Genomic DNA, 21,239 nt, shown 5'->3' with positions numbered 1-21,239 from the left:
GAACTAGAAAGGTGAGGCTCAGCGAGCTATTTATCCCTCCACCCTTCAATGAACCCCACATGTGTTTATTGGCCAGGTTGGCACAATAAACTAACAACCTCAAATGGAATGACAGAAGATCGAAGGGGGTTAGGTTGGTTGCTCAAACCCACACAGCAGTACTGTGGAATAAGGGCCTGGCAAACTGCTTCCATAAACAGAACCATCTAGAAAGCCCTAGCGAACATTTCCGTGCTGTCGCACGTGGTTCCACTTGAGTCAGAATCTGCTCAGCAGCAAGAAACTTAGTATTTGAACTAATACCGAAACTGGTGTTACCTCAGCGATCGATCAGGGTCCCTGGTGGCACAGTGGTGACACACTAGGCTGCGATCTGCATGGTCGGCAGTTGGAAACCACCAGCAGCTCCAAGGGAGAAAGACTGGGCTTCCGACTCCCATCAGCAGTGACAGTCAGGGGTCCCTGTGAGTCCATGTCGACCCAATGGCAATGAGTGAGTTTTACAATGACCCTAAGCAAGTGCCCTTGCGACCAGCCCAAGTGCTGCTCCCTTTGGCAGCCACTGGATAGTCAGGTTGTCATGGCAGCAGATCTCTTGATGAGGAATAAAGCTGAGGGAGAATGGTTTCCCATGCCTTTCACAACCTAGGATCACAGAGAAGCAGAACCACGTCATTTGTCAGAATGCACCCAGGGCACCAAGGTGGCTGCGCCACGAGGGCTGAAGTTGTCAGGGGATCAATCAGGACAGTGAAGGCTATTGTAGATGACTAAAAAAATTTTTTTTGATAAAAAGTATAGACTCTGAAATCAGTGAGATCAATCAGGATGGATGGGATTAATTTTTTTTAGCACTCTCCCAGAAGAACATTCAGAAGGCACCGTCATGTCATGTCAGCAGGACAGCTAGATGGCAGATACTGTGCTTTGTCCTTGTGCCCCCAAATGGATGTAATGGCATAATTAATTAAACATCAACTTTCTTCCAAAAATACTCTGTCCTAGGCTCAAATGTGTTTCACTCTGAAAAATCACCATATAATACCTGGTTATGTAAGCGGCAGTTATGTAATAATTCCATTGGCTAATAAATTCTTAATGGAATAGAGTGAGGCCCGTGAAATGTGAACCAAGGGTCTGCCATAATATCTCCTGATGGGCTTTGGAAAGGTTGAGGTAGAAAATCACATTGTGGCTAAAACAGCAAGATGGAAGTCAAGGATGTGATTTGGGAGACCCAGGGGTGCAGATGGTGGGCGGTCCACTGCTGAAAGGTCGGTGGCGCCCGTGGGAGGCAGTTGGGGCAATCTGCCTCTTCAGGGATTTCCGGGCGTGGAAACCCTACAGAGAAGGTCAACTCTGTCCTCTAGACTCTCTAGGAATCACAAAGGACCCAATTGCAATCGTTTGGGTTTTAATATGTGAATAAGGAAATGCTTTGGGGTTTTTTTTTTAAAGGAGATCATTTAGTAAGACTTCCATAGCAAAATGTTCTTAATCGGGTTCTAAGCTATTTCAGGAGATTCTTTCGAACTTCCCTTCAGGGCCCTTAGCGCATTTATGGAAATTGCTTGATTAGCCAATGTCTGATTCACGACCTTATTTGAAACAAGTCTTTAAACATATCCCCAACTCTCTGCACATGTCTCCTGGCCCTGAAACAGAAGCTACCCAGGATGGATGACGCACCGAAACCCCAGGAAGTTCGCAATATTGGGAGGTGCTTGGGGGGTTCCTAGTGAGATGAAAGAGAACACAGTGCAGCTCAGTCAGCTGAGGGAGCAGAAGTGGAGTCCCAGGAAGTTTTCTAGAAACTGAGGAAACACCCAAAGAGGAGACAAGGGCATTTGAAAGCCAAGCTGAAACCAAAGAAGCAAAGGGTCTTCATGCAAGGAATTGACTTAGAAGCCAGGCCACTGGCATTGAGGGACGGGGGACCTTCGTGAAAGCCAAGTCCTAAAGAGAGCAGCTTGCCCAGAGGTTGGGAACAGCAAAGGCCAGCAAGGGACTGGGTCGGAGCACAGAGGCCTATTCCTTGAAGGGGAGCATGACCACCGGCAGGTGTTGGATTCGATCTCTTGGTCCTGTGAAGGAGAAACCAGTGGGCCAATTCCAAGAGCTGCCGCCATTTCTCCAGAGTTCCTAACATGAAACTTTTAACTGGAAAAAGACCTGCTCCACCAGAGAAAGACAGGACATTCTTCTCCCGTCGAGAGTCGCAGCCTCAGAATCTCACAGGGACAGCGCTCCCCTGTCCCACATGGTCGGCAGGAGTGGTCTTCAACTTGAGGGCGGTGAGTTAGTAGTTCAGTGGCTGGAGTTGGTTGTAAATAGCATTTAGGGAAATGTGGTAGGTATAACAGAGCCAGATGATGGGCACTCAAGAATCTTGGTCACTTTGTAAAGAAGCAGGAATTTCTAGAATTGTAGGCAAAGAAACGATTTCCCTCGGACTCCAATGCCTGTTCCACAGGGGAAAGAAAAAAAGCCATTCTGGAGAAGGAAAGCAGGAGCGTGATCTACTTCCCGATAATTATGCTGAGCATCTACCAAGGCTAAGTAAATCAAGGGGATTGAAGCAGATCAGATTAAAAGCATTAATTCATATCCACCTTCTGTTGCCAAACCTGAATTGCTCGTGTGGATAGAGCCTATTCATCAGATGTAGTCCATGTTTGCCTTCATAACTTCTCTTTCGTACAGCCATTTGGTTTTTAATAGCTGGAGAGGGCCATAATTGTATGGATGACTACGGTGTTCGATCCATTCTCCCGCCATAGCCGAACGAAGAGAAAGGAATAAGGTTGAGCCACCTTATCTATTCTTTCCTCTTTGCTTCTAAAACTATAAGGTCATAACTTCCAAAATCCGGGAGTGGGGAAAAGGGATTCCCTTCTGCATTTTCAAACTGTGGAATTACGTGAGTGGATATAAAAGGGACTCATTGCCCCATTTGACTTGATTTCTCCAGCATTATTTCCAATGCGACTCAAATGTGTAAGATAAAGAGCTGTGTTTTTAACCTCACCTTTTACCACTAAATTAGGCTTCCCCATCTTCCTGGACTGAGCAATCACTGTCTTAAAGTTAAGACATCAACCTGGAACTGAACAAGAACCCAGAGGGAGAATTCTGCTCAATGTAGCACCTCTTCGCTGAGCACCGAAGGCCCGCCAAACAAGACGGGAAACTCTGGCTCTCCCGTCCCTCTCTGAAAGGTCCACACGCATTCAGTCTCCAGTCTCTGCTCCATTGTCAGCTACAGAGCTGCCGGCTCAGTCCCCTCTCCTCAGAAGGAGCCACTCCACCGTCAGTCTGTTGGATAAGGACAGTCGGTCCTTGTCAGAGTCTGTGGAAAGGCACATTTCTGGGCCTTGAATTACCGAGACAGAACTGTGCATCAGAAATGGAGTTTGCTGATGGATAGCAAGTTGATCCACCTAAGGCTGCCAGCCCAGTGTGCCCTGCAGGCACAGGCATTGCCTCATCCAGGAAGGCAGCTTGGTAAGGGAGCCTGACTGTGGATGTCCCTGGCTATGGATTGAGATAACCTAAACTCTTCGCCAAATCCCTTCCCCTGTGTCATTTAAAAAAGCCGCGCTTTCCTGAAGCTCAACATTCTCAGTGCAGAAAGTTGGGCCAGCCTGCTGGTGCCTACCCGATTCTGTGGATAGGTGAAAGTCTGTGAATACAGGGGAAAGTCAGAAGATATTGATACACAGTACCTTTTATTGAACAAACCCCAGAAATCTCAGAATGGGAAGTTACTGTTTCTCTGCAGCTCCTCCCTCCAGGTCTATACACTTCTGCAGGTGGTGGTCCTGTCTCCTCTCCCCCTTCCCTCCAAGAAGTCCGCTCTCTGCACAGTGCAGCCAAGCACTCAAATCACGCTCCTCAACACTGTTCTTTGCTTTGGGGAGACATGGGGGATTTGAAGGGGCAAGTTCAGGGCTGCAGGATGGTAGGCTGAGGTGTCCCTATCTGATTCCTGTAGGCCAGCCCTTGCTGCCCTCGGCACTAGCAGGTGGATTGTTTTGATGGAAAATCATCCCCCTCTACAACTTTCCTGCCCTTTTTCTCACTGATTCAATGTTTTGTTTTCTTAAAACTTCTTTCTAATAAACCCGTGTGATCATCCTGTATCTTTGGAGGACCTTTCTTTCAAGGTCACTTTTTGGGGATCTGAAAAGTTAAGTCTCCAGTACCTTTGAGGCAGACCTCTCAGCCTTGAACTTAACTAGCCCAGCAGATCCCCTCCAAAGCAACTGATCAAGTGACCCTTTCAATGAACACACCCTAGCGAGACTAGGACAAGTAGATTACTGAGAGAGAGCTCGTCCGCAGCCATCCACTGATCACAGAGAACCATGTAGATGCGTTGTGTTTGAAATAAGCTTGTGCATGTGAACCAGGACCCTATTAACAATGTGTTGTAACCTGTCTTCATGCATATATGTATATGCCTGGGCACCCTGGTCGTGCAGGGGTTAAACCCATGGCAGCTAACCAGAAGGTCAGGGCTGTAGGGTGGAGACAGTATAGTGTTGGAACCCAGCAGCCGTTCTACAGGAGAAAGGTGAGGCAGCCTGCGTCCGTAAAGATGGCAGCCCTGGCAGCCAGCTGGGGCTGCTCTATTCTGTAGGCTAGCCTTGCCATGACTCGGAATTGATGGCCACGGGTATATGCTTGCATATATGTACACACCGTGATGCACCGCTGAAGGTCCGTGATCTGCTCTGGGAAATAAAGCAGTGTATGATTTAGGCATCGTGCAAACCCCATTTTGTAGGTGGTCCTCCTTTTCTTTCAGCATCTCTGACCAGCTTCATGCCTTAGCAGTGGATGGCCAGATGCTGAATTGGATTGGTTTGTGTTTGGCCCTCAGCACATATCGTTAGCAATGCATTCAAAGCAGATATAGGGTCTCCTCATGTTTCAACACTCTTTAGATTTCAAGGGAGCCAGTCCATCAACAGCTTGGAGAACTCTTTACTTGGGACGCATGTCTAAATCCTGAGTGATAGCATTCACAGAGTGAGTTTCCACATTCGTGTTAATAGCCTTTCATTTCACTTTCAAATCAAAACGTTGCCTTTGCCCAGTGCTGTCGCTAGCAATGGTTCTGCTGCATCTGAGAGCCAGGGTGCACTTCATAGACAATGCAGAAAATGCAAGAGATACACAGTACTCAAGATTGGGTGCTGCTGCCTGCTAAGGAAGGGAGCCCTGAAAGGATGGCGGGTTACAGCAGTTCAAAACCACCAGCCACTCCTTGGGAGACAAAGGACGCTTTTGCTCCCCTAAAAATGTGTAGTCTCAGATACCCACTCGCACAATTCTACTTTGTCCTTTGGGGTCACTATGAGTCAGAATTGACTCAATGGCAATGAGTTTGGGTTGTGGGGTTTTGCTTTTTGGCAGGGAGGGGGCCTCCAAGACAAAGAAGACACTGATATGGGAATTTTTTTTAGATAACCAGTACAGTATAGTACATAATAAAGGCCAGAGAGAGAGAGAGAGAGAGTCAGTTCTAGATGTATTGCACTAGTCTACGTCTGGCAGCACAATGACTTCGTCCACCAGAGACATGAGAGTCACGTGCTGTACGTGGGAAGCTGTTGTGTTCACTATGTCCCGGTCTCCTTAGGATTTCAGAACTGTTTGATAACCTTACAGGATCACAGACTGCTCTGTGTCCGGACATTGCGCAGCACATGCCTATCTGTACAGGCAAGCACATATATTAAATATAAACATTTTCATTAAAATGGCCTTATGATGAGAAATGTAGCATCAATGGACTGTTGAGCATCCATGGTAATTAAAGGTATTTACCTACCTAAGATATTCTCACCTACTTAAAGGTTATTCGAACAGAACAGGGAGCCAGATCCTGAATGGTTTAAAATCAGAAGAGGTGTCTGTCATATCTGTGTCTTTTCATTGAACTTACTCAATCTGTATGCTGAACAAGTCAGCCAATCAGTTAGGCTGTATGAAGAAGAGCGAGGCATCGGGTTTGGAAGAAGACTTAGTAACTGATAGATGGAACAACCTTGCTTGTTGAAAGCGAAGCAAGCTTGAACGAGTTGCTGATGTAGATCAAAGGCTACAGCCTTCAGTATGGATTAGACCTCAGCACAAGGAGAGGAACAGCCTCACAACTAGGACCATAAGGAATCATTGGATACCAGAAGAAAATACTGAAGTTCTGGAGAATTTCATTTTATCTATGTCCACAATCAATGCCCATGTGAGGAGCAGTCGGAAGTCAGATGACATCTTGCCTTGGGAAAATCTGCTACCAGAAAACCCCTTTAAACTAGTGTTCAACAGCGTACACAGTGCTTTGAGAACTAAGGTGTGCCTAACCCAGGTCACTTGCTTTCACTTGCCTAATTGTCAGACAAAAGCATGGCAGTGAGTAAGAAGACTCAGGAAGAGTGGATGCCCTTGAATGAAGGTGTTTGGAAGACTCTTAACCTGCTTTTAGACTGCCGGGAAAACCAATACATCTGTTAGCGAAGAAGTAGAGCCAGAAAGGTCCTTAGGAACAGTGACTGGTCAGCTTCACTCCCTCACTTACTTGGAAGGTGTGATCAAGAGGGACTAGTCCCTAGGGAAGGCCGTCATGCTTGGCCAAGTAAAAGGTCCCTGAGTCAAGATGGATTCACACAGCGGGTGCAATATGACCATTGTGAGGATGATATTACGTTCGTCATCGATGGGGTGTCAGGATGGACTTAATGGTATATAACCAAGAGAAGTCAGTTGTTCGCTTTCCTCATTCCTTTACAGATTAGAAACTATAACAACAGATTACTTGCTCATATCTTATCATTTAAGAAATCTCCAAATAACAAATTTGAACGACAGTAAATTGGCATAAGACTCTTTGGAGCTCAACATACTGCTTATTGGAGTCTCCAGGTGGCCCAAATGGTTTAGTAGTTGGCTACTGGCCAACAGTCTGATGGTTCAAGTCTACCCAGAGACCACTTTGAAGCAAGGACAGGTGGTCTATTTCTGATAAACGAGCCATTGAAATCCGGTGAAACATAGTTATATGACACATATCAGTCACCCGGAATCAGAATAAACTTGACAGCGACCGATTTATTGATTGGTGCCTTATTTATTGATTGGTGTCTTACTTATTTTTCCCTCAGACAGTGGCAATGCCTCTCTCTACTGTTGAGGTAGTTAAAGAGCCATTTCTATCCTCTGCAGCACCCGAGAAGCAGAGAGAAAAGTTCAACTATCTTCCCCAATATAGGCGACACCTGTGCCTGGAGCTAGGCACTCGCCTGGCTCCCTGCCCGAGCACTTGGTGCCCCCGCCATGCTGACTGCATCGACTGGAGTGGAGGAAATGGAGCATTTGGATACAAGCTACTGATATAGAGCGCATTTATGAGGGGGTTTCCTACAGATAAAGGGTGACATCATACATATCAGATGGGAAACAGTGAAGGAGGAAGAAGTCTGATATCTCACCTGTAGAGGACTGTCCTCTCACATCACATGACATGCCTATCTGGACCATCATTTCTCGCCTTCGTGGTCGTTTCCCATAAGTCCTTGGATTGCTTGCATCCTGATAAATGTATCCATAGGCCTCAGAATCTAACCCATCCGTTGGCACTCTCTCAAACCCAACTGCGGTGGGTTTCAATCGAAGACCTGGTTTTCTTTAGGAACTACACGCTTTAACTGGATACCTACTGAACACAATGTACTGTGACAAATCCAAGAGATGAAATGAGGAGACAATATTTTGGATTGCCAGAAAAACTAACAAGTCTGTCTTGGAAGAAGTAGAGTCAGAATGCTCCTTTGCCACCACCCCCAGGAAATTCAGAATCTAAAGGGAGCCGGAAGTACCAATTATCCAGAAACCACAGCATGGTTTGGATGACCTATCAATGCCGTGGAGTTCTTGAAAAACAAAACAAAAGCACCTCACTGCCATCAAGTCGATGCTGACTCTTTGTGACCCTGTAGGACAGGGAAGACCTTCTCCAGTGGGTTTCCAAAACTGTGCCTTTCTACGGAAATAGAAAGCCTTATCTCTCTCTCCTGGAGCACCTGGTGGTTTCAAACTGTTGACCTTGCAGATCAAAGCCCAATGCGTAGCCACTGCCCAACTAGGGCTCCTTTCTTCAGTGGTTCATATGCACTCAGCTGATAATAGAGGGCTAAAGATTGCAGTCTATCCAGAGGCATCTTTGATTCTAACAAAAACCATTGAAAACCCTATAGATCAGTGTTCTCAACCAGTGGGTTGCGACCCCTTTTGGGGTCAAAGAACCTTTTCACAGGGGTCAACCGATTCATAACCATAGCAAAATTACAGTTATGAAGTAGCAACAAAAATAATTTTTTGGTTAGCGGTCACCACAGCATGCAGAACTGTATTAAAGGGTCATGGCATTAGGAAGGTTGAAAACCACTGCTCTAGAGCACAGTTCTACCCTGACACACATGAGGACAACAAGGGTCAGAGTTGATCCCCCAACAACCATTGATTAATCCTTTAGTGCTGTTGATGACACTTTCAAAGGAAAAGGGCAGCCGATTGAAATGTTATTCCTTTTGTGTGTGTGTGTGTGTGTGTGAAGTTCCTACACTAACACATTGTTTGATGAACGTGAGAGCATCCTGGGCTTCCTGCAGCAGGTAAAATACCCTCTCTTCTGGAGAAGGACCGAGCCCAGTCTTCCCATGGAGCTGCGCGATGAACATGCGCTGCATGAAAGTTGGATGGATGGCCAACTAGCCAATCCATAGTGCTCTCCCTGAAGTCCAACTGAACCAAGGTCAGAGGCTGTGGAGTTGATTTTGACCCATGGAGACCTCATGTCTGTTAGAGGACATGGGCTCTGTAGGGTTTTCATGGATTCGTGTTCAAGGGTAGATTGGCGGGTCTTTCTTTCAAGGTACCTCCGGGTGAACTTGACCTGTGAACTTTCCAGTTAGCAGCCAAGCATCTTAAACATTGGTACCACCCATGGCTCCACCATCCCGGGTCTTTGCAACCCGGCAGAAAAGGCATTAAATGGAGTCCAGGGTGAACGTGGCGCATCTGAGTGGAGTATCCCTTCCCTGCCGACAGCGACTGGTAGATTTGCTGGGACAGACACTGGGGCAGCCCCTGCCCTCAAAGAGGATCCTCAGATGGATTACTAGTTAGAGAATCTTAGGCAGTTCTGTTTCGGGGGCCAATGTCAGTCTGTAGCATAGTCTCTCCGTGGGGTGGGGGGTGGGGGGTGGAGCAGGGAAACTTGTCAGAGGCGAGGTTGACGCACTTTGCCATGTTATTTACATACTCGATTCGATTTTTCTCTGTCTGAAGTCACCTCCGCTGTAACCAAGACAAACCAGGCTATAAGTGCCATTTTTAAAATGTCATCAGTCAAGCAAAAGCATCAGACATAAATCACCAGTTTTATTGTATTTGCAATTAAGCAGATCAAATTTAATGTCCGCAGAAAAGCCTTAGTGATTTGTATAAAGATTAATATAGTGGAATGCCCTGGTTTAGCAGGCCTTCCAAACAAAGCCGAAATGAAGAACTGGGTAGAGAATCGAATAGCGTGTGAATATTAATGGATAAATCCTCCAAGTCCCCAGGTCCCAGATGCAATTATTTTCTGTTCACATTAATTGTTCCTAACAGATGACATTAATGACTTTGAGTTAAAATGTGTCCAAGGGAAGATTTCATAAGATCGATGCTATTTAAAAATAAGGTCACTTTTATCATTGTTTGCTTAAATTTTGATCACTGCTCAACATAATAAGGTTCACATGGTGATTATTTTTAATGCGAATGTAAAAGTTAATTTTCATACCAGACAATCAGTGAATGTGGGTATTCGTATTCCATAGTACTTTTCAACTACGACTTACTTCAACTTGCTGCTTGCTTTCAGTCACAGACTGTGAAAGCATGATCAGTTTATGTTCCATTCAATTTGCCTCTGTGTATCTCTAGGTCTGTGTATACCTACTCGTGTATAAATGAGGACACTTAAAAAAGTTCATGGAAAAAACAGAACTGAAAGATAACTGAATTTCTTTACGAACTTTGTGAAGTTCCCTCACATCCTGATATAACAATATAGGCATTTGTGTTTCTGTCGTATCGTTTTCTACCTTCCCTACCGGAGACTTGGCTTTGACTCCTGGTCAGTGGACCTTAGGAGCGGCCACTCTTTATTTGTCCTTGGAGGCCTGTGCCTTGCCATGGTTACCATGGAAGAAAGGGTTCAGCAGAGCTCCCAGAAGAGGAGGGCAAAGGGCTCTGGTCATCTGCTTCTGAAAACCGGCTAAAGAAAATCTCCTGGCTCTCCATGATGGATCCACAGTTGCCCAGGGGGGTGACACAGGACTGGACTTTGGTTTATTCCATTGTGCATGGTCTTTTCATGAGTCAGGGGCCAAATCAGAGGTCCCTGGAGGGCAAAATTGGTCGGAAAGGCTGGAGGTTCAAAGCTACCCAAAGAAACTTCCGAGGGGATCTGTGTTCAAAAAACCGGGCTTGATAGACTAACACTCTACCCTGATACGCACCGCCGTGGTTTCTATCAGAAACAGATGCCTATCACTAATGAACTAGAATCAGACCTTTAAAAGTTAGGGTTGGCTCCCTAGTGGCACAGGAGTTAAAGTACTCAACTGCTAAACTGAAAGTAGAACCCACAAGCCACTCCGTAGGAGTGTAATCCTCTGTGAAGATTCCAGCCATGGAAACCCTAGAGGGATTCTGTTCTGTGCTATCAGGTCATTAAAGGGAGAATTGACTCTAGGCAGTGGATTTGTTTTGGTTTATGTATGTGTTATCTAATCTAGACACGTGAACTCAGCTTTAGTTATCCAAGTGTGGTAGTTATATAATCGTTGGTCAATTTGAGAGGATTAAGAGTGAAGGGGTAGAATCTAGCCTGTCAATCAAGTCATAGCCAATGTGACTTCTGGGTGGGAATGGCCTTTTCCCGAAGATTCTGGGAACTCCGGTATTCCTCCTTGGAGGCAGGAGACACTCTCTCTGCTCACTCCCTGGGAGACATTGTAGCTGACAAGATACATGGAACTACACTAGTGCCTTGAGCTGGAGGAACCATGCTTACAAGGCCACTGGATCCACAAGACTTCCCACTCACTGACCTGTGATCTTCCTGCATTTGGCGTCATTGCATGCGTTTCGTGAGTCTGAAGAGGGCTTTGTAGATTGGTATCGGACATGTGGGCTAATGTGGGACTTATGGACTGGAGCTGGACTGGGCTGGGATGTTTTCTCAATGTTCAATTGCTCTTATATGTAAAGCTCTTTCTCATTCACATATGAGTCTCCCTGGATTTGTTTCTCTAGTCTGCCCGGGCTAACACACCGAGCCAGGATTTTGAAGCCAGCTGAGAAATCCTCACTATGAAATGTTCCTGCTCAGCTTTGCTTAGAAACTCCACTCACATATCCTGGACCAAGTTTCATCTAGAGATTGGCTTTCGGGGCTTGGAAGAAGCTGGAGTCCGGCACAGGCAGGATCTTATGTGGAGATGCGTGTGCATTTCCCTGTTGTCTTCAGAACACGTGTTTAGGATGTTATTTCCTTCCATCAAATATGATGTCACAAGTGAACCATAATGCATATCCTTGAAGTGCTGTCAGCTAGATAAAGTACTTTTCCTGCCTTGTGTTCTCTGAAATTCAATATCATGTCCCCCCGCTGATAGAGTAAGCAGAAAGTGTCACTCTCCACCAAAATATCATAAATCTTGGCTTTGTCCCCAAGATACCTCTTTGGGTATTGATTATATCTCAAAGTCTCTGAGAAATGGTCAAGGAGTTTTTTATTAAAGCCCATGTACCATATTATTCATCCTACTTTTATGATATAGTATATATGAACTTTTAAAAATGCATGGGGCTCTGCATTTTGTTTTTGTTTGGGGTTGTTTGTTTTTTTTACCCCCTCACCCTGGGTTAGCTTTGTGCCTATTTGGCAAAACTTTAGCATGGCTTTTAACTTTCATAGACATACAAAAGTAACTTAAAAAAACACAAGCGCCAAATAAAGATATCATGAAAAATGTAGGCTTTAGAAAACGACAGGTGGGTGTTTGCAGATTACTAGCCTTTTAGTTTTCCTGTCTAGTCGTATCACTGTAGCTACGATCCTCTTCCCCAAAGGCAAACATGCTCCAGTTTATTTGGAATGAAAGTTTTGTGGGAGGTGATCATCTGAAGCATCCCTCAGGATCCCAATGACTTTCATATGGCCTCAAGGTCAGGATTTTTTTGAAGCGTGCGGTTTTTGTCTAAGAAACTTGGCCACCTTTTCTCTTTCTTTTAAGTAAACTTGTGCTTCTCGCGGTAAGAATGCTACTTTCTCTCTGTGTAAAGTATTCCGGTCACTTTCTAAGTCTACTGCACATGGGGAAAACACACTGTGAATTGAGATCCTAATACCAGTAACTAAAGGCTATTTCCCAGCTAAGCCAACATCATGAAGATGATGTTGCAGTTCATGATCAATATGTATTTTTAATGAATACTTCTCGTGATCATTATCTGTTCCCGGTGACAAGGAGTCGTGGTGGTGCTGAGGATTAGGCACTGGGCATCTTGCCTCTGGATTTGCAGTGCAAACCCACCACTGCTCCAGGGGAGAGAGATGACACTCTGCTTTCCCAAAGACTTACAGGCTAGGGAAGTCTACGGAGCGGTGCTTTGGTCAGGATCAAGTCAAGGACAGGAGACTTGGTTCTGCTTGTTGGTTGTAGGACGAGGGGTACCTCTGGTCAGGGGGATGTGTGACACTTCTGCTTCCTGCTGGGCTAACCTACTTGGTATTGTAGCAGAATGGACAGGATTGGAATGTTGTCTGGGCTGGGTGGCCAGGAGCAAGTTATTCATGTCTTGGTGACTTAGTTTGCCCTTTTGAAAAGCGTGGCTCATGCGGTTTTTGTTTTTCCCTACTTCAGACAGTTGCAGTGAGCATTTCGCGAGGTCCTGCGTGGCATGCTCTAAGCGCAGACCCTGCAGGAACACTGGGGGAATAATAGAGCGTCCACTTCTTTAGCTCTCCAAAGCTCAGCATGCTGCAGCCGCAAAAACAGCTCAGCAAAGATGCGAACCCATACAAGTATGTTTCATACAAACGAACTATATCTGCTACCCTGTCTTTTGGGGAAGCGGAGATGGCCACTAGCATGCCTGCCCCCTTTGGTTGTTGCTCCGTAGTTGTTTTTCTACCTCTGTGGAAGATGTAAGATGATGAGTGGTTATCAAGAGACGGAGGAAGAAAGGTCCCCTGGGGAGATGATATACTCTTGGTGTAGTTGAAGAGCTAAGACACTTGTATTCAATTGTAATCATGAAGCAGCACCTCTAAGTTACTCCCCCCAAAAAAACAAACTCACTGCCATCGAGTCAATGCTGACTCGTGGCGGCCTCTCTGTGGGTTTCCAAGACTGTGACTTACTGCACTAGAAAGCCCAGTCTTTCTCCCGTGGAGCCGCTGGTGCCGACCATGTGGATTGGAGCCCCGTGCATAACTACTACACCAGCAGGGCTCCTTCCAAAGTTACCAGGCATTACCATATTCTGAGAGCTCTTCTAGCTTCATAACAGTCACATGGTGCTATAAAGCGCTTGCTAACCCATAGCAATCCTCAGAATTATTGATACGTTCCTGATTTTAGCACTGGCTGAAGCTCATCGACCAAGCGCTCCATTGTTTGGAGATATCTGTTGAGACACATATATGGACTCTCCTTAGCTGTGTCACATCTGGAAATAGACAAGGTCATAAATCAATAGAGAGAGACTGTTACATGCCGGGCTGTCTGGCACGTTTCTCCTTTCAGTGATAGGCAGAGCCAGCCTTCAGGTGGTTGGAGTTTGGGGGTTGGTGGGTAGAGTAGGAAACTATCTTGGCATCTTTCGATCCCTTAAAGAGATTTGTTATACAGCAAAGATGAAGCATCAGTAGCAATGCAGATGCCTAATATAGAAAATCTAACCTTATGAAACATTATGGATATTGATTAGGGAGCAAATTAAACATGCCCCTGTGTGCTAATGCAGGGGTTCAGTCCTTTACCACATGTATGTTCTGGTCAACACGACCTTCCTTTCCCAAGCGTGAGTTTAATCACGATCAGGCGGAATTGCATTTGGCGCACAGTGATAAGAACACAGTACCAAAGTGACCCACGAAGTGTCAATCAATTGTATACGCGGGTGGTTTTGCCATTCTGCAGGTGACATGAAGAAAGATGGCTCCCCATCAAAGAGTGTTCTGAGATGAGGCTTTATCGAGATAGGTGGTAGGAATTAGACGGTAATGGAGAGATTCCATTTTCAGTGGATTCTGTGGCTGGGATGCTAAATTAATTTTGCTTGTCCAGCTCATGGAGTTTCATCTGGTACATTAGAGGCCTTTAATCTGGCTGTCAAGAGGCACTTAGATGTTGACCACTTTCTCTGGTTCTCTGGCCTCATGCAGACCGACTAGAATCTCAACAGCCTGTTCTTTTTTCACGGCACCCAGATCTGCCACAGGTTGGTAAATTTATTTCCTTGTTGTTGAGAATGCACACAGTAAAGCAGGCGTCCTCAAACTACGTCCCGGGCCACATGCGGCCCGCCGAGGACAATTATCCGGCCCGCCGGGTGTTTTTGCCCCATTTGTTTTACTTTATTTTTCAAAATAAGATATGTGCAGTGTGCATAGGAATTTGTTCATAGTTTGTTTTTTTTTAAACTATAGCCCGGCCCTCCAACGGGTCTGAAGGGCAGTGAACTGCCCCCCTGTTTAAGAAGCTTGAGCACCCCTGCAGTAAAGCATACACCAGTCCAACAGTTTCTTTATGTGCAGATTAGGGATTCATGCCATTGTGTGAACTGTGACATTGTCACCATTAAGTAGCTCATCCCTCATTAATGTAAACCCACTGCTCTGGAAGCTTCCTGGAGCCACTTAGATGCCATGCAGCTAGCTCTCAGAAGAGCATAAGCTCTGGGCAGACATTCTTCTCGAGGGAAGTTAGAGAGGTGTTTGGTTTTGAAAAGACTTCAGGGGATATTCTTGGTTTAAGGATTAGTTTAGGGTAATAGATCTAGGGATTCATCGTGGAGTCCGTGAGAATTGGAACTCTGTCCTGCATTTTCCCATTATTGATGAAAATTCTTCTATAGACAATGTGGTCAACATGTTCAGTAGTTGTAGCCAGGCCATCTAGTGCTTCTGGTCTCCCGGAAAAGCCAGGCAGCTGTGCATAGAGGCTCCACATTACATATCCTCCTGTTTCTGTAGGAGCCTTGGTGGCCTAGTGGGTTAAACGTTGTGATTCCAACCCCAACATTAACAGTCAAGCCACCAGCCACTGTGCAAGGAGAAAGAGGCTTTTTCGTTACTACCATAAAGAGTCACAGTCTCTGAAACGCATGGGGGCTTTGCTACCCTGCCCTATGTCATCGCGAGGCGTTGGAATCGACTCCATGGCAGTGAGTTGGATTTTCTATTTCTGACTCTCCTTCCTTCTCTGTTACTCCAGGCAAATAGAGATCAACGATTGTGCCTTGCTAGCTTTTAAGAACCTGTGCACTGTGAAATGAACTGAGACATGGGACAGAAACATTAAGACATGTTATTAGGCCAGTTAATCGGGATGTTCCATGAAACCAAATCTCATGAGGTAAATGGTTGTACAGAAGTAGTCTGTTCAGCTACTCTTTGGGGTTGTACATGTATCTGTTGTGCAACTTTACCAATTCAACTTTTGTTTTTCCAATTCAACTTTTTACAAATGTATACTTGATTGACAGCAATTAAAAGAATTGCCGTGTTATGTCCACTGCCATTAACTCTCCTTTCCTTCCTCTCATATCTGTTCAGTGCTAATAAACTTGGGCCGCTGTGCAATTTCCATTGCTTGTCTTTTTATATAAGTAAGAGGCTATATGTTGGCCCTTTGGTGGTTGATTAACTTCACTCAGCCTAATGTCTTCTGGCTGCATCCACACTGCAGCCTCTCTCAAATATTATTTCTCCTACTGGATGAGTAGTATTGCACGATGCACATTTACCATTTTGTTGATCCAGGCATCTTGACTGGTGAGCATTTTGGTTGATTTTGCCATTTTTGACTTTGTGAATAGTACTGAAGTTATACACTGGTATACAAGTCTCTTTTTGAGTCTCTGCTTTCAGGTCTCTTGGTTATATACTAGAAGTAGAGTTGTTGAGTAATATGGCATTTTAAGCATTTCTGTGATAGCTAATCACACTGAGCATCTTTTCATGTGTTTAATGGCCAGTGGAATTTCCTATTCGGTGAAATGCCCGCCTAAACCCTTTCATTTCATTGGTGTGATTTTTCAGTGAGCCAGTTTTTTTGTTTTTTGAGGTCCTATTTATTTATTTCAGCATTTGATATTTATCCTTTTGTTGTTATGTTAGATGATTTATTGTTAAAAGTTGGGCCGGGCAGCCCTGTTCCTGTATTTTCTTCTAAAAGTTTTATTATTTTAATTTTTTGTATGTATGTGGATGTGGCAGGAGACCAGGATCCTGTTTCATTTTCTGCATGTGGAAATCCAGTTTACTAAAAACATAAAAAAACAGTTGACCAGAAATGTGTGGGTTTCCTCAATTCTATTCCTTTGTATCTATCATTATTTCAGCGCCAGGCCATTTTTATTATTGAAGCTCTATAGTCTGTTTTAACATCAGGAAATGTGACTCTTACTTTGTCCTTCTCTCTGAACATTTCTGTAGCGACTTGAGACCTCTTGCCATTCGATAGAAATGTGAGGATTTTTCCCCCTAATTCTGTAAAGAAGACTATTGGAATTTTGAAATGAGATTGTTGTATCTATGGATTACTTTCCATAGTATTGATAACTGAAAAATATTGTCTTTTAATCCTTGAACATGGAAAATTTTCCCTTTTATTTAAGTGATCATTAATCTTTCTCAGCAGTGCTTTATTTCTTGTCTTTATTGTATAAGTCCTGTATGTCTTGACTTAGGTTTATTTCTAGCTATTTTATTCTCTTAGATGCTATTGTGAATGCAACTGTTTTCTTAATTTCCTTTCATTTTTCTCCTTACTGTTACATAGAAACCCAACTGATAGGTTTTCATTGGCCTTATAACCTGAAACTTTGTAAATTTCTCTACTGGCTTTGGAAATTTTCTTGTGAACTTTTTGGGATTTTCTTTAGAGCGAGATCAACTCAAATACTGTCGACAAAAGACAGAAATGGTACAGAGGGCTTTTTGTTTGTTTGCTTGTTTTCCCAACTGCCCCTCCCCAAAAGTGCAGTATGCTTATTTTCTTAACAGCACCACCTGAGAGAATTATCATAGTCCTTTTTAAATTACCTTTCTGGGAGGAAATGTGATATATATATATAACATTATTTGCATAAAATACTACTTAATGCTTGATGTGAGTCTTATAACATTGAGACTGGCAACTGACTATGAAAAGTCCTATTATCTTTTACAATAGAACCTTATGGTATAGGAGTTTTGTGTTCTTTTATATATGACTTCCCATAAGACTTCACTGATATGTTATGGGCATTTGTTCCTGATCTAGAATGATATTCTAGAACCAGTGGGGCTATCAGTGTAATTGGTCAAGCTATTTCACCCACAAAGAAGGACATTAAAATCCATGAAAGTTAAAGGTTTCTATGCTCAAGATATGGCTCGGTGTAACCTGAAACCAGGTCACTAGATTTCCAGGCAAGTGCTCTTGGATTTCTACAGCCAAAGATCCTTAAGGTTGAGTTTTAATCCACCGTCTTCTTTTTGAAGCATTAAGGCCATGTTTTGATACTGGTACAGTTCTTCCGCCTGTATCATGAGGTAAAATGAGAAATCGCTATTGACATTCTTTTGCCTAGTAAGATTAAAAAGTAAAAGGAGTTGTGGTTGGATTGATTCCAACTCGTGGTAGTGCCATATATGTCACAGAGCAATAGATCACCAGGCCTTTCCATCAGAGTACCTCTGGATAAACTTGACCCTCCAACCTTTCAGACAGGACTGGTACTTGGTAGTAACAGATCACCTGCTACAGGCCAAGGACTAGAACCTTCTAGAACCTCATGTATTCCAGTCCTCATGTATGAATGGTATTGTTACTAATCCTTGAAAAAAGAAATTGCGGCTCTATGGGATGAATTTTTTTTCATTTCCACAAAGTAAGATGCAAAGCCAAGATTTGAACCTCTAGTCTATTTGACTCTGAAGCCTATGGTTCTAGCCACTACCCTCTGTTTCATGTCCCCTTGGCATAAAGTCGGTATGGCCTCTGCTTTAACAAAGCCCTTGCTCAGACCTCTCTTGCTCTTTCAGGAATACCAGCTGAATGCAAAACCAGGAGCCCCCACCCTGAAATGCCCCGGGTTGAGGGTTGCCCTCCCTCGCCATCGCTGCTCTCCAAACAGCTGCAGCAGCAGCGAGCTGTCACTGTCGAGCACCTGCAGCGAGCACTCCAGCGGCTCCTCCTGCCCATGGCATGACGGGAAGACCCCCAGGGAAAGGGTAAGGAGCCCCCCCACAGCGAGCCAGTTAAGCTTCGTATTCGAGTACGGTTTGAGGAATGCCAAGGTACTGACCTTTGGCTGAGTACCTGTTCATCTGCTCCTCACAGCCACCGAGTAGGGAGGTACCCCCCGCCCCCCTTTTCTGCAGAAGAGAAGACTTGTTCAGAAAGCCTGCTACTTGCCAACGGTGCACAGCCAGCATGGGGTAGAAAGACGACTTGGCCAATTCACTGCCATCTTGGGAGAGAGTTTAGGAAAAGAAGATGTCCCTTCATCGCTTTGGAAGAGGCAGCCAATCATAGATTTTTATCAGTGGGAAAAGAGAGCCCATGCCCAATAGACTGGATCACCCTTTGGGCAACCTCGGATGTTTCTGTTAATGCCGTGGATTTTGTCCATTGCTGTGGTCGTCAGACGTGGTACTGCCTGCGGTGCATAGTGAGCAAGGCCACCCAGCAACCCGTGTCTGACTAAGAAGTTCTCAAAAATACTAGAGATATTTTTGTTTTGTTTGAGAAAGCAAGAAGGCTAGTGCAAACAGGCTATTGGGAAATATTATTGGTTTTGTAGGCATATGCTCATCAAGAATAGCATGGATGGGTGGGGCTTTAAAAAGTTCATGGAGAAATTCCATGATCTTTCCATTCTACTTGTCCACAAACATTTTGTAGGCCCTCTATAAAGTCTTATACCCCCATAAAACACCACTGATTGGAGTGCAACGGCGTAGAGTGAGCAGTGACCATGTATAAGACAAACCAGCATCAGTAAAGGAGCAGAGCCCCACCCATATTCTGCATGGTTCTTTACCACGTTTGTAAACAGCTGCTCCTGTCAGTTAAGGAGCCGTGGTGGTGTCAGCTGAGTGCTGGTGGGTTGTTGTAACCCACCAGAGGGGGAGATGAGGCACCAAAGAGTCACAGCCCCAGAAACTTTAAAAAGACTATGATTAGTCTGAATTGACTCGATGGAAGTAGAATTGTTGATTGGTTGGTGACTCCCATCTGCCAACGGCCTTCCACAAGCCAAAGGTCCTCCATTCTTTGAACAAACATCTTTGCAAAGATGTTTTATTAACTCCCGGATCCCGGCAAAAAGCAAAAGTAGGAATGGAAACTCCCAGTCACAGTATCTGGAGATCATTGTTTCCTATCATTTATATAAGCTTACTAGAAACCAAACGCATCAGTAAGTTCTAGAAAATATGAGTGAAGTAGGACGTTTGGTATCACCTGGAAAAGATCTTACGCTTGAATTGTGAGCTTCTTCCCTGGGACTCAGGCTCCTTGTACAAAGTCTAGAGGCAGATGCGTTTTCAGAATTGCTCTACTAAGGACCACGGGAGACCTGACTGCTCCCTGAAAGATGAGCCAGGTTTCCTCTCTTTGTTGTTATCATGCCCTCCCAGAACCCTTTGCTCCGCTTTTTTCACTCTCACACTTCTCTCTCTCTCTCTCTCTCTCTCTCTCTCTCTCTCTCTCTCTCTCTCTCTCTCTCTCTTTCTCTCTCTCTCTCTCCCTCTCTCGTGTACATGTGTGGGGCTCAGAATGTTCCACCATCCTCTAGATGTGAACATGTGTTAGCTTGCAGAGTCCTGGGGGAGGAGGGTGCATGGTAGTATGGAAACGCTAACAAGAGCTATCCTCTCAGCCAAGGGTGGTAAAGACTGAAACCATAAGATGTATCCAGTAAAGTCCCCACATTCATCTTATAGCCTTCGGAAAAAAAAAAGAGATCAGCCCCCACAGTCCACTAATTTCCTTATATTCTAGTTTGATACTAAATTGTGCAAGTCCTCCTTAATTGTGCAAGCACTTATTGTGTGCTCCGTTATGACCCGGATCAGTGGGAGGGAAGAAGTGGAGCTGAGCCTGACATTGCAGCTGTGTAGCGCCCCGAGTAGACGTGTGGGCACTGGAGCGAGGCTGCCTGAGGTGAGGTCTCTGCATGACCACCTGTGAATTTAGATTTTTGGAGATTAATTGGTTTGAGATCACAACATCAGCACTGCGGGAGTGAGAATTTGGACTCCGGCTTCTTTGACCCTTTCCACTATGTTGCTTCTGAGACATTTCATAAGTAACATGAGAATGGCATTGTCTCCTTGGCTGTGTTATTCTAAAAATACAGTTATTCCCTGCAGTCAGTGACTTGTCCACAGCAGATGCTCAGTGAGTCTTAGTGTCCTCTCTTCCTGTTGGCTTTATTGCTGGGACACATGAGAAAATATGAACCATCTGGAGAGCGCAACTTTGTCCTATCTTTTCCTGTACACTTTCCAAACTACATCTGACTTGACCTTTGGGAAAGTATACAATGCAGGGGGAAAACCTCATGGGCTCGAAGGAAGATGTCTAAATTGTACTAAAGGCACAAGTGAAAAGGAAGCTTTCGGGAATTGATAGAATACCAATTGAAATGCTTCGACAAACTGCTGCTGCAATCGAGGACTTACTAGTCTGTGCCAAGACATTGGGAAGAGGTCCACTCACCGGAAGAGGTCCATGTTTGTGCCACGTCTAAAGGAAAGCGATCCAAAAGTGTCTGGGCATTTTTAAAACCAAATCATAATAACACTTGCAAGTAAAATTTTGCTGAAGATGATTCTAAAATGCTTGCAAAGGTTGCTGCCATCCATCAATTCAAAGAGGATTCAGAAAGGCATCTGG

General features: G+C 44.7%; 1 protein-coding gene across 1 annotated transcript in view; it reads left to right on the top strand.

Annotated features, from left to right (window-relative positions):
* The window catches only part of NCKAP5 (NCK associated protein 5), a 965,306-nt gene that overhangs the window by 862,070 nt on the left and 81,997 nt on the right, over positions 1–21,239 (top strand). Inside the window, exons 10-11 of the mRNA XM_075529168.1 lie at positions 11,460–11,564; positions 18,380–18,568. Of these exons, the coding sequence (XP_075385283.1) occupies positions 11,460–11,564; positions 18,380–18,568 (294 nt within the window). The remainder of the gene's footprint in view (positions 1–11,459; positions 11,565–18,379; positions 18,569–21,239) is intronic.

Source organism: Tenrec ecaudatus, chromosome 13 (genome assembly GCF_050624435.1).
Source record: "Tenrec ecaudatus isolate mTenEca1 chromosome 13, mTenEca1.hap1, whole genome shotgun sequence".
Lineage (NCBI taxonomy): Eukaryota > Metazoa > Chordata > Mammalia > Afrosoricida > Tenrecidae > Tenrec > Tenrec ecaudatus.
The sequence above is the reverse complement of the archived record's forward strand: the minus strand, read 5'-3'. Positions and strand labels throughout refer to the sequence as shown.